We start from the raw sequence: 12,747 nt of genomic DNA, 5'->3' as shown, positions 1-12,747 counted from the left end.
ACTTAAAGATAGTGCCACAAGGCATAGGCGTACCCAGGGGGGGTGTTTTGGGGGTTCAAACCCCCCCCCCCCCCCCCCCCCAAAATAAGGCAAGAAAATTATGAACACTCATGTCATTCGAGCTCAATTTCTAAATACAGAGCAACGAGAGAAATAACGTCACCAAGCAGCCCAATTCTTAAGTAAACGTAAACAAATTTGAATTGCAGTGGTTGGTCAGTCTAAATTCTCAAATCGCTGTGATTGGTCTATGGAATAATCAGTTCAACTCTACTTTGATTATGTTTTAGAATTGCTTAGTAGAATTGAGCGTTGAGTAACATTAGTGATTGCGACCTAATTTCATACAAAACTCTATAAAACTATTAAAACATGGCGGGGGGGGGGTGAGACGTGTTTTGGTCACTTTGTCAAGTCAGGTACTTTCATTTAAATACTGTACATCTAAAAAAAAAAACACGAAGAAAAAATTTTGAATATCGCAAGGTGCGTAATTTTAAACGACTGTTATAAACATTGAAAAGCTCAGATGAAAGGGACCTCGTTGAGTGCAACGTGGTGTGAAGTTGTGTTTGAGTCAGTAGCTTAATGGCCTCAACTCAATGTGTAAGTGTTTTTAGCGAATATTGTAATAGAAAAATATAATTTAATATATATATTATACTAGCTGCCCGACCCAGCTTCGCACGGCGTACTAATGGGGAAAAAATGAGACAAAATATCCCATTTGCAGTAATAATAAATGAAATAAAATTGAATTAATTTCGATAAAAATTTATTACAATGCTTTGTAATGTACCGGAGAGAAAACGAGTAGCACCGATGGTTTCCCGATTATCGAGCACGCAACGTATAACTGATGTACCCGTACTTCGCTACGGCAGTCTACAGGCAGAACACTTGCGCCGCTCATTATACATGCCCCTCCTTGTGGGTACGCCACAGCCGCACCTCGAATGGAAAAAAAAATCAAAGCAATGCTCGTTGCCATGGAGATGCAGAAGGCATAAACAATGCAAAATCCCACTGTCCCACTGTTGCCCGGGCTTAACCACCCTTGGGAGTTGATTTTCGGAAAACGCCATCCTGCATAACATGAGGAACATTACTGTCAAGTTCAAGTCTGTAGGATATAAAATTGAAAAAAAAGGGCAATTTTTGATATTTAAAGTCCCCGTAAAATTTCAACGGTGATGAGGACTGCACTAACAGGGAATTAGTTGTTGCCGTAGAGACGAATGAAGCATCAACAAAGCAACAACCATTGCCATGGTGATTTTCTACCAAAAACTGGAATTTTGATATTTTACACCCCCAAAACTCCCAAAACTCCCTTCGGAAAATCATATCTTAGTGAGCGTCTACATACATCACAAAATGAGTAACTATGCTAATTTTCAATCAGTTGAAAGATTTCAAGTCAATCGTAATGAGTCAGTCAGTGGTATTTCGCACAAATATATTTTTAAATTTAAATAATTTTATATAAAATAATAATTAAATATATACAGAAATATGCCTGGAATTGAAAAAAAAATCGATCAAAGCGATGCCTGTTGCCATGAAGACGCAGAAGGCATAAACAATGCAAAATCCCGTTGTCATGGAGATGGAGTACCCACTGTTGCCAGTGCTTAACCACCCTTGGAGGCTGATTTTTGGAAAACGCTGTCATTAATCGAAATGAAATATAGCCTATACATAAAGTTGGACAAAGTTACAAATATTTGTGCGAAATTTCATTCAAATCAATGCAGTAGTTTCGGAAATTAGCCCAGACAAACATCGTGACACGAGATTTTTATATATAAAGATTTAATTCTGTTTTGCTACACTTGAATTGTAAAGCCTGTATTACAACAGCCCGTCGAATCCGTCCGTCATCCGTTCGTCCGTCAGCCGCCAAGCAATATACAACTTCTATCGCTTCACTGCTTGGATTTTGGCCTTGAGCGGTATCCGTTTAGCCAGAAATATCAATTTCATTATTCTTTTTCATCATCTTTTATCGCAAGTGTATATTTTGAATAAGTCTCAATTTTACTCCCATGCCTTACCCGGTACTCGAACCCAGAACCTATACATACGTAATTATAATACTTCCGTGTATTAGACCATTTTTGTTTCAAAAAAGAGCTTTCGAAATGTGTCTAAACGTAAGCTAAGAAATGATTTTGGAATCAGCTAAACAATTAAACAAACTTTAATACATTTTAATATAATATTTAATATTTATTTATATTTTAATATTTAATATTAATATTTATTATTCATCCGTTCACCCGTCAAAAGTATAAAGTTACCAAGCTTTAGACGGACGAGTGGATGACATTTTTCAGTCCATCTTATTGGGTGCAGGTCACATAATTGACAGATGGATGACGGATGGACGGGCTATTGTAATTCCGGCCTTAGTTGCTAACACCCTTACAATCAAATTATACAGCAATTATTCTATTGTCCTGACGTCAACTTATTAGGAATAAGTTTCTAAAGTGAGTACGTAAATTCGTTAAGTTAACTAATTATTTTTATATTTTTGTTAAATATATATCTTTTTGGGGGGTTTTGTAGGTATTTTAATATTTTAATGTGAACTTACTTAAGATAATTGAAAAAAAAAATTACGTACATATTACATATCAACAATAGCCCAGGTTAAAAAATGAAATTTGAGACTATTCTATTAATTTACTCAAGAAATAATTAATTTTTGGTGTTTATGCACTTTTTCTTAAAAATCTGGAAGAACACGCCCCGAAAAAAATTCCTGGGTACGCCTATGCCACAAGGAGACATGAGTAACTTGTCCTGTCACGAAAGGGTATGTTGGTGGTAATGCCAGTGTATTCTCAACATTGCACAAGGCAGGTGAACAAATTGATGTGTACTCGCAGGTTGAAACTTGCTGACAAACTCACCCTATAAAAAGAAAACACATTGTTTTGTTCAGGATCAAAATTATTTGTTAGAGCAGTTATGATATCTGATAAAGAGTGAACAGTTATGTAGTAAGATTTCAAAACTATGCTTTATTTTCATTCACTTATAATTTTAATTGCTCAACAGGCTATGTAGTTTGTCCTTCTGAGAAGAGATTTCTGCTGCTTTTCACATTTTTGAAGAAGAACCGCAAGAAGAAAGTGATGGTCTTCTTCAGCTCTTGCATGTCTGTCAAGTTTCACCACGAGCTACTTAATTACATCGATCTACCTGTTATGAGTATTCATGTGAGTAGTATATATGTATCTGGGCCAATTCAGTATTAGTTGCATTGCATTGTAGAGGTCTGCAACTACTATTGTTATTCTTTTTAAAAAATAATTTAAAATAATATTGTAAAATTGATTGGGGAGCAATACGTTAAAATACATTTATCCATATTAACTGGGTTTTTTGGAACAGATAATTGAGGTAGAATCAAATATGTTTCATTTTAAAATGTGAGAATTGGTAGGAAATGATTTAACTTTTGTTTATATTTTTTTCTTGTATTTATTTAGTGATTTTAAAGCAGTACCTATGTATGTATGGAACAATATCAGATTGAGTTGTTGATTGATATTTCAGGGGAAGCAAAAGCAAACAAAACGCACCACAACTTTCTTCCAATTCTGCAACGCAGACACTGGGATTCTGCTGTGTACAGACGTAGCCGCCAGGGGTCTGGACATCCCTGACGTAGACTGGATAGTGCAGTACGATCCTCCAGACGACCCTAAGGTAATTTTTAGATTTTGCTGGTAAAATTGTTGGAGTGGATGTGTAAATAAAGTACATTTTTACTGTAGTTTAAAGCACAATAAAGAGAAACCTGGTTAGTAAAAACTCTGTTAATACGAAACTCTCAGTAATAAAAAGTGTTTTTTTGCAGTTCCTGGAAATGACAAAGGATTTACAATGTTAAGCAGTTTGTCTAAATCAAAATATGGTGATTACTGATATTATGTAATACAAAGTTTTTATCTCACAAAGAATCGATTACATGCTTTAGAGAACTTTTAGTACTAACATCACAGGATTAAAAGTTGAAACTAAAATAATACTGATGATATCTCCTTGGTTCAGCGAAGGATGGTTTGATTCTTAAGACGTGTTGCCTTCCTTAAATGCTGGCCCTTGTACTCCGGAGCTTCCTTCCTCGGAAAGGGTGGAGATGCTCGTCGGGGTCTCAGTGGCCACCTCGCCACAAGGAGAACGATCGCAGGATCGTAGAAGGCACGGCAGAGTCGCGGGTGGCACGAGGAGTATCTTTTAGGGATATTAATGTGGCATGCACAAGGTTCCAGTCGGTAAATGATTCGTCAAGACTATTTCCGGTGCAAGGCCATTTAACCCATTTGCATCCACTCACTTTAATGTTAGACATACCATGGAATCCATAAACTTTTTTATATATTACTATTATTAAAGTTATTTTCTATTTTCATTATATTTTTATTCTTTAAATAAAATTTTAAAAATAGTTTAAGTTTCACGATAATATACCTTTGTTATAACAATACTAGCTACTCTGAGGGGTTATTTTCATTCTAAAGGGATTTTTTCAAGTTTTTCGGGCAGATTAGCCATTTTGCGTACCAGTACGCCTATGGTGTTATCGGCCAGAAAAACAGCTGCATTCTAGTACGCTTTAGATGCAAATGGGTTAATGTGCCCTACACAAATCATAGAATCTTTCCTTCTTGTTACAAGGGTGGAATAAACAGGGGTTAAGGAACCAAAAAAATTCATTACTCCCGTAGTAAAATATCAACATATCTGTTCAGATGGTTTTTAAATATTAATTTTAATCAAAATCATTGGTCTGAAACAATTTTTGATAAAACTAACCATTCCTGCATTGAAATAAAAAGGGTTAGAAAGAAAAAAATAATTTCTTTACCATGTACACTATTTAATCTGTTTTATTTATTATGAAACCTAAAAATATTATCTACAATGTGTCAATGTTTGCCTGAAATAATTTTTTATACGACTAACTGTTACTGCAACGGGTGGAAAAAAAGGTATTGAATCTATACTAATATTATAAAGCTGAAGAGTTTGTTTATTTGTTTGTTTGTTTGACCGTGCTAATCTCAGGAACCACTGGTCCGATTTGAAAAATTCTTTCAGTGTGGGATATATATTTATCGAGGAAGGCTATAGGCTATATTATATTATCAGTAACATTAGGGATCCTTACTAAAAGTCCAATTTATAATCAAATGCGTTGGAGGGGGTTAGATACAACATGCAGTACACGTACAAAGTGTGTGTTGACAATGCCGCAGGCGCTAGAAGTTTATTTCCTATTGCCTATTAACATTGTTGCCACGTACTAAATGCCTTATCATTCTTAATTTTCCCATACAAGTAAAAAAATCCGTGTGATATTAACAATGAAGCAATCAGTACCCTCATATAGAATACATAGAGATAGTGTGAGGTATATGTATATGTAGATATAAAGAGATAAATACAGATAGAGAGATACATAGATATATAGGACTATAGATGTAGATAGAGATAAATATATATTTAGAGACATGGATAGATTATTTGTATATGTGTAACTACTTCAAACATATTACAAAACAAAACTGAATGAGGCATTGCAATGCATGCCGAGCATTAGCTAGATAATGGAATCTTTTCAATATTAGTAAGCCCTTATTTTTCAGTTCTTTTTTCTATATTGCTTTATAGAGTCTAGATTACATACAGACCAGGTAAATAACTATAAACTGGCAGAACAACGTCTGTCGGGATCTGAAAGTGATATAAATAATTTTGCACACTTGACATTCAAATTAAGAAGACAATTACTAACTACATCTGATCTCTAAACAGTTCCTCTTCACCCTGTGTTCAGCCCGGGCAACGCTGGGTAGTGCAGCTAGTGACAAAATAAATCTAAACTCCCTTAGTAGGAAAACTATCAAATCCGTTCAAATTGTTTATAAACCTTATAAATGTTATCCAAAACTTTTGTCTGAAGACAGTTTTGATACAACCAAACATTGTTGCGAAGGGTGGTAAACAGGGGATAAAGGACAAAATAATATTCATAACTGCATTATTAGGTGAACTATAGAATTTATAACAATTGATTGTAAATCTTCCAAAAATTATCTAAAATGTTGGTCTGAAACTATTTCTGATTAAAACAAACCATAAATACAAGGGGTTGAAAAAAAGCAGGGGTTGAATGAATATATAAATAAAACTTACATACCATGTACACTATTGAATCTGTTCTTATCTATTTTAACTTCCTAAATTTGGCCTATAACTTTTGTCTAAAGTAAATTTTTATGTAACCAACCATTAGTGCAAGGAGATGTTCCAGAAGTTTATAGAACGTTTCCAAAATAAGTAGGTACTTTGAAATCTACCTAAGCCTGTAGGCTGTGCCAAAAAGGATTTTTTTTTTTTACTGTCAATATTTTATCAATGATTAATGTATTTTAATCATAATATGTACAAAATTTGAATGTGTGGGTCATGATGTACGTTCTAGTAGACATAATCCTTTATAGCTATGTTAATAAATGTTTTTGTTTTTATATTAGTGTAATTATATTTAATAATTTTTATAATAATAAAAAAAATTTCAAAAAATATCTCATATTTTGGAGATTGAGAATGTTATTTTGAACATGGTGTATGTAGGTGGCCAGTAATGTTGTCGCATGGTGCTCTCCACAGGAGTACATCCACCGAGTGGGGCGGACGGCCAGGGGGGAGGGGGGTCGGGGGCATGCGCTCCTCATCCTGCGGCCAGAGGAGCTGGGCTTCCTGCGCTACCTGAAGCAGGCGCGGGTCCCCCTCAACGAGTTTGAGTTCTCCTGGAGCAAGATAGCAGACATCCAGATGCAGGTGAGTCACGGGTCCCTGCAACTTTCCCTGTCTCTGCAGGTCGCGAAAATTACAAAAAAAAAAAAAAAAAAAGTAAGCAAACTGAAGGGCTGGCCTCGGAACGAATTTAACCCGTCATTGGTCGCATTGTAAAATATTACACCAGTGGTCGCGCATGAGCATTTTGCTCACAGACTTAATTTTATGATTAGAGTCGTGCTTAACCACTTTTAAAAGGCCAAATATTTTTCTTATTGCAAATGAAACAACTCTGCTTGTTTAAATGATATTTTATCTTATTATCACATAATTTTTTAAAAAAAGTTTTACAATAATCATCACAATAAACTACTTGGCTGTATAGTGAGTTTCCTTATTCCGGCCTACGAATACATCAACAATAAATGCAGATGTGTTGGAAGCAACAGAAAATCACACATTTTTTTCACAATTTCAAAATTTTCTAGCACAAAAATTATTAAATCTACTGAGTCTTTCGAGGGCACACTAATTTATGTTATACATTTGAGACTATGACTAATAGAACACACATTATGCAATAGAGAATTTCTACATCAAAATTAACTGCTTTCATGGAAATTTACATTTTCTAACACCTAACTTTATTAGGATTTTTCAACATTATCTTGGTCAATATTTTGATCATTGGCGGCTGCTTTGTTATCAGGTGGGCTCTCCGGCAACCATGGTGGAACCACTGTAAATACAAAGCACAGAAAATATATTACATTACTGAAAATTCTAGTAAAAAATAAAATAGAAACATAGAACTATGGAAAGACTACAATTACATATCTTCCTCTGGAATTCCTAAGTGCTTTTCCAAAATTATAAAATCTTTTCTCACTTCTATCCAAATTCTGCTTTTCAGCTTCTGTATTCCAAATTAATTTCTTATTTTATACGAAAATCAACAATTTTGTGACAAAATGTTAATATTTACTATAATTGATGTTAATTGATGTTTTATGTAATATATGTTTTTTTTTTTTTTTTTGTATTTTCAAAAAAATATTGATAATTATAACACAACTTACCTGTTATGGAACATTCAGTGATTTGTTGAAGAGCCAAAGCCACAATTTTCTTCCCCCGATTCATTTCAATAAGTAATACCATGAAACATTTGATTTAGTCTCACGAGAATATATTCCACGACTAAACACAGCACTTTGCAAACCGAACAGTCGTCACAAGTGTAGCAACGCGACTGGTCGCACTGTGAGCAAACTGCTCATGCAACGTGCATGCCTGTAAGCGATATCTTATATCAAGGCCAAGTATCAGTTACATCCTGTCAGCCACCTAGTGACTTAATAAGGAAGGTTCAAAACTCAGCTAGAAAAAAGGACACCCCCAAGCAGCAATAAAAACAATAACAGTAAAACAATATTTCTGAGGGTGAGCAAAATGCTCATAGCGCGACCAATGACGAGTTAAAAACAAACAGTAATGGCGATGGAAGTAGTGAAACTTAAATTTCCAGCTGTGATTTCGTAATTTACATTTTGTATTTCGTTGCCTCATTTCCATTTAGTGTCTCACAGTTAATAAAACTACGGTAAGTCCTAAATTAATGGATATTTGTTATAACGGGCGCCGTATTTGGTTGCCTTTACTTTGGCTAACGACAGACTCGTTACTGCGGACATTTCATCGTCACAAATTATGAACAAGCAGGGTTGGTACTTCTTGAATAGCCTGTATTTGCACTTGTATCCAAGCGCTGTACTGCTTACAAATTGAATAATTCTTGAATACATGCATAATGGCTATCGAAGGATAACACAACTGTTATAAAAAGAGTTTCTGCATTATAATTTTTCTTACGCCTGTAAAAAATGGGAGCGCAAGACATGGCTCTAATATTTTGGATGTGTGTGATGAAAAATAAAGATGGCCAACCTACCCTTTCCACTGGCCCATACATCCCGCTATGACACAGGAATCTGTGCAGGCCGTTCACCAAATTGCCAGACGGTGATGAACAAAGCCATTCTGTTCCATAGGTACAGTTTTGTAGCCAGCCATTACCATTAGTCCTTCATTGTACAGGCTCTGTGCATGTTTGCCTGAAATAAATACAGATTTATTTTGTATACAGTAGAACCCCTTTTTTACACTTTTATCGTTCATTTTGTTGTGGCAACCAAGGGACAAGGCTACTAAGAGAAATGACAAGATTGAATTTATAACAACTTGGAGGAATGAAACCATTGAATAAACAACCATCGGATAAACTGTGCTTGATGCATGAAAATAATAAAACAGGATATTCAACTGAACAAATATGTAGTTGAGACTCAACAAATATTAAAATATAACCAAATTAATGAGACTAGCTGCATGTGCTTGTTGCTCTAGTTCACTTACATACATATATCATCACAACATAGATTAATTAAAAATGATGATGATAAAATACTGTTAACATGCTCACTGTTCACAGCGGTTTCCAGAAAGCTCACTTTCAGGCCAATGCGGGCATGGTTCCCTACACTACTATATTCCTGTTGTGTGAAGTTGTGTGTTATAATTGCTAATGACCTTGCTTAAGTTAAAAATAAATTTAAAATGAATTTCCTGTAAGTTGTTGGTTCTGCATTGGTTTTCTCCAAATTCTCTGTGACCCAAATTTTTGCTGTCCTGGTTCAGAATCGCTCCCAATTGATTCAATTAAATGTTCTATGGACATGTAAGTTCTCCAGTAATTCAGCAAACAGTTAATGATGACTTTGTTTTTTGTTCCAGTTGGAAAAGCTGATCGGCAAAAACTATTTTCTGCACCAGTCGGCCAAGGATGCTTTCAAAGCATATGTGCGTGCGTACTTTTCTCACCACCTCAAACTGATCTTCGACGCTGAGAGTTTGGACTTGGCCAAAGTGGCACTGTCTTTTGGATTCCGTGTACCACCTGCAATGGACTTGCGTATCCTTTGGGAACTGAGGTTATGTATACGTTACTTTTCTCTTGTGAGCCCAAAACAGGAATTTTTTTTAATTTAAAAAAAAAAAAAGAAGCTAAATAAGCTGCAACTTAGGTAAGCTGAATGTGTAATACACTTGCATTTTTATTAGTCTTCATTGCCTCAGAAAGCATGTCCACCTGGTCCAACAGCATGCATGGAGAGTTCTACAGTTGTATGAAACAGCTTGCTAGTTACATGCTACTGCTCAGTTCGTGTAGCCGTAGGCACTCCAGCTTTTATTATGTACTCATTTTTATAATGCTGTAGAAATGAGAATAGCAAAATAAGTTACCTTTTTGAATAATTCATGCAATGGAAAAGATTATTTTTCACACATGCCATTGCCGGTTGCACTGTATTCCCTAGAGAAACCTCAATAACTGACAAAAAAAAATTATGAATATGCAAGCACACAGGGGAAAAAAAATCATCCGATGTCAAAAGTTATGTGCATAGTCAGACGGCACAGAGAATTGTGTAAAAGGAATTAGAAAAAAAATTTGCAGCACACACTAACACGGTGGCGAACAGATGAACCCAAGGTTGATACTGAAAAGATCATCTGGACAACATAATGACAACACAGAGGTGCAAAGGCTAAACTCAGCGATGTGACTAAACAGATAGTTTGGACACCATAATGATGACAGCCCAGATGAACACAATGTGCTTCCGAAGACAAAACAGTTGCAATGTTTCGGGAACTGAGATCTATTCCTGTCCTTAGGCACAAACAGACTGGTGAAGAAGTTAGGCTGTTCAGGAAAAGGTGCTTTCGCTTGAATGTTGTGGCACATTGTTAAGTGGTTGTGGAGGTATAAGGGTTTTTATTTAGATGCAGCTGTAAAATTTGGGTCTTGTGTTCTAAAACATTTGGAGTGTGTCACATTTTAATCACGACAGATTATGCCACTTAAAAAAATATATAACCTCTTTTTTTTACATATTTCAAGGGACCAAGACAAAAGTATTTAAATATGGGAAAACAAAAAAAAGGAAGTGAAAAAAAAATATCTTACTATGATGAAATCAATATAAGCAAATATGCACCTCTTTAAATAAAATATGAAATATGTTAACATTTTTATATACAATAACTATAACTTAATTATCTCACACAGTGAAACCAATAAATCCATCCAGTCTTGCGGATCTTCACAATTGTGTTTAAAATTCAACATGAAATCTTCATTTCCTGGGTAAGAGACTTACATATTTAAGCATCTCAAAATGTCCACTTTTTTATGAAGAGATTTTCCAACACAATATTTTATTGACTTTGTGTATAACTGCATTTAACATTTAATTAATTCAAAATTTTTGCCTGAAACAGTCCTATTAAATAAATCCAACAAAAAAAGTTTAAAAAAATGTCCACTGCAAATTTTTGAAATTCAATGCAGCCAGCTCCCTTTCCAAAAAATTTCATTTGTAGTAAAACTAGCATTGCCAAACATGCATGAAGACAAGATATTTACAGGAATTTGTTTCACTGGTTTAGTAACTCATATCAATAAACAGTAATCCATTGTTTATTTATGTTACAACTTCATTTAAGACTTATCACATGCATAATACATTAAAGTTTAAAGGGTAGAGAGAGAAAAACCAAAAGATGCCATCTTTCTCAGCATTTTTTTTTCATACAAGTGTCACCAAATTTGTGTTTGGATTTTACTTACCTGACTCTGATGCCCTTAGCATCCCAAATTCAACTATTAACTATACAGTTATTTATTTTTTTAGTACGTATTACTTGTTAGTTTTGAATTCACCTCATAAAAAAAACCTCACGATGACAAACACACCCAAAATCAGTCCCTTCGGTTTTGTTATACTGAGGTTTTACTGTACGATTTGATTGTGATACACTTGATATAGCTTCGTAAACATTTGCAGTGTGGTTGAGTGATTCCTTAACAGATACAAACAGCTTTAGAGAGCAGTAAGAGTGCTCGCCCGAGGAAGAGGCAAGGCGGAGGAGGTTACGGGTACTTCAACACCCTCAATGCGACAAGAAAACAGGACCAAAAAACCACGATCTACCGCCAGCCAACGAAGAAGAAGAAGAAGATGGGTGACAACAGGCAGTTTAGCAGATGAAACTGTTTTATTAACATTTTGTACACGTGTTTTAAAGTAAATGGTCTGTTGTGGAATTGCTGATTCTTGATTAATATCCTGTAAAATGAGCTAAATTTAAAAATTGTTGGACTACCTGAGATTTTTTTTTAGTCCATTAAATTAAATTTGTTTATTTACAGTTATTCCATTGTTCTACATTCATAAGATATTGCCTTCTTCCCCCCCCCCCCCCCCCCCCCACACACACCAATTTAGTTTTGGAGTATACAAGACCTAACATTAGAATTGCTTCTAAACTACATAATTTTAATATTATCTACTTGTACAAATTCAATCAGTAAGTATTTATGGTATCAAAATGAGTGCATTGAAATATTTTGTTGAAATATTTTAAGACATCTAAAATTGATTATCTTGGTAGGATAGTATTTATGTGAGAGACATGATCAAGATAGTTTATGTAATATGGGTTGGTTATTTGGGAAAAATAAGATTACTGCAGGGTTCTTAGATTGATGACTTGAAATAATAATGAATCCTAACAGTGGAGGAATACCAGGGCTGTAATTAGAGGAGGGCAGACAGGGCCTTGGGTTAGGGGGGGGGGATTAATTTGGCAGAGTAATTTTTACTATATATGAGTATTACTTGAATATCATAGTGTTAGAACACAACAAAATGTTGGAGGGCAGATGAACTGAATTGTTTGTATTGAAAGATACATACATACATGCATATGGTCAAATATTTAAAAACTGTTATTTTTCGCATACTATCGGTGTTCACTTCAGTTGATAGTTCCACATATTATTAGGGATGTGCGAATCCT

General features: G+C 34.9%; 1 protein-coding gene across 1 annotated transcript in view; it reads left to right on the top strand.

The window, feature by feature from the left end:
• LOC134543294 (probable ATP-dependent RNA helicase pitchoune) overlaps nt 1-11,992 on the top strand; it is a 42,546-nt gene extending 30,554 nt beyond the window's left edge. Inside the window, exons 8-12 of the mRNA XM_063388205.1 lie at nt 3,070-3,230; nt 3,571-3,723; nt 6,694-6,864; nt 9,616-9,793; nt 11,767-11,992. Coding sequence (XP_063244275.1) covers nt 3,070-3,230; nt 3,571-3,723; nt 6,694-6,864; nt 9,616-9,793; nt 11,767-11,936 — 833 coding nt within the window. The 3' untranslated portion in view covers nt 11,937-11,992. The remainder of the gene's footprint in view (nt 1-3,069; nt 3,231-3,570; nt 3,724-6,693; nt 6,865-9,615; nt 9,794-11,766) is intronic.
• Nucleotides 11,993-12,747: the final 755 nt, after the last annotated feature.

Source organism: Bacillus rossius, assembly GCF_032445375.1.
Source record: "Bacillus rossius redtenbacheri isolate Brsri chromosome 9 unlocalized genomic scaffold, Brsri_v3 Brsri_v3_scf9_2, whole genome shotgun sequence".
Lineage (NCBI taxonomy): Eukaryota > Metazoa > Arthropoda > Insecta > Phasmatodea > Bacillidae > Bacillus > Bacillus rossius.
The sequence above is the reverse complement of the archived record's forward strand: the minus strand, read 5'-3'. Positions and strand labels throughout refer to the sequence as shown.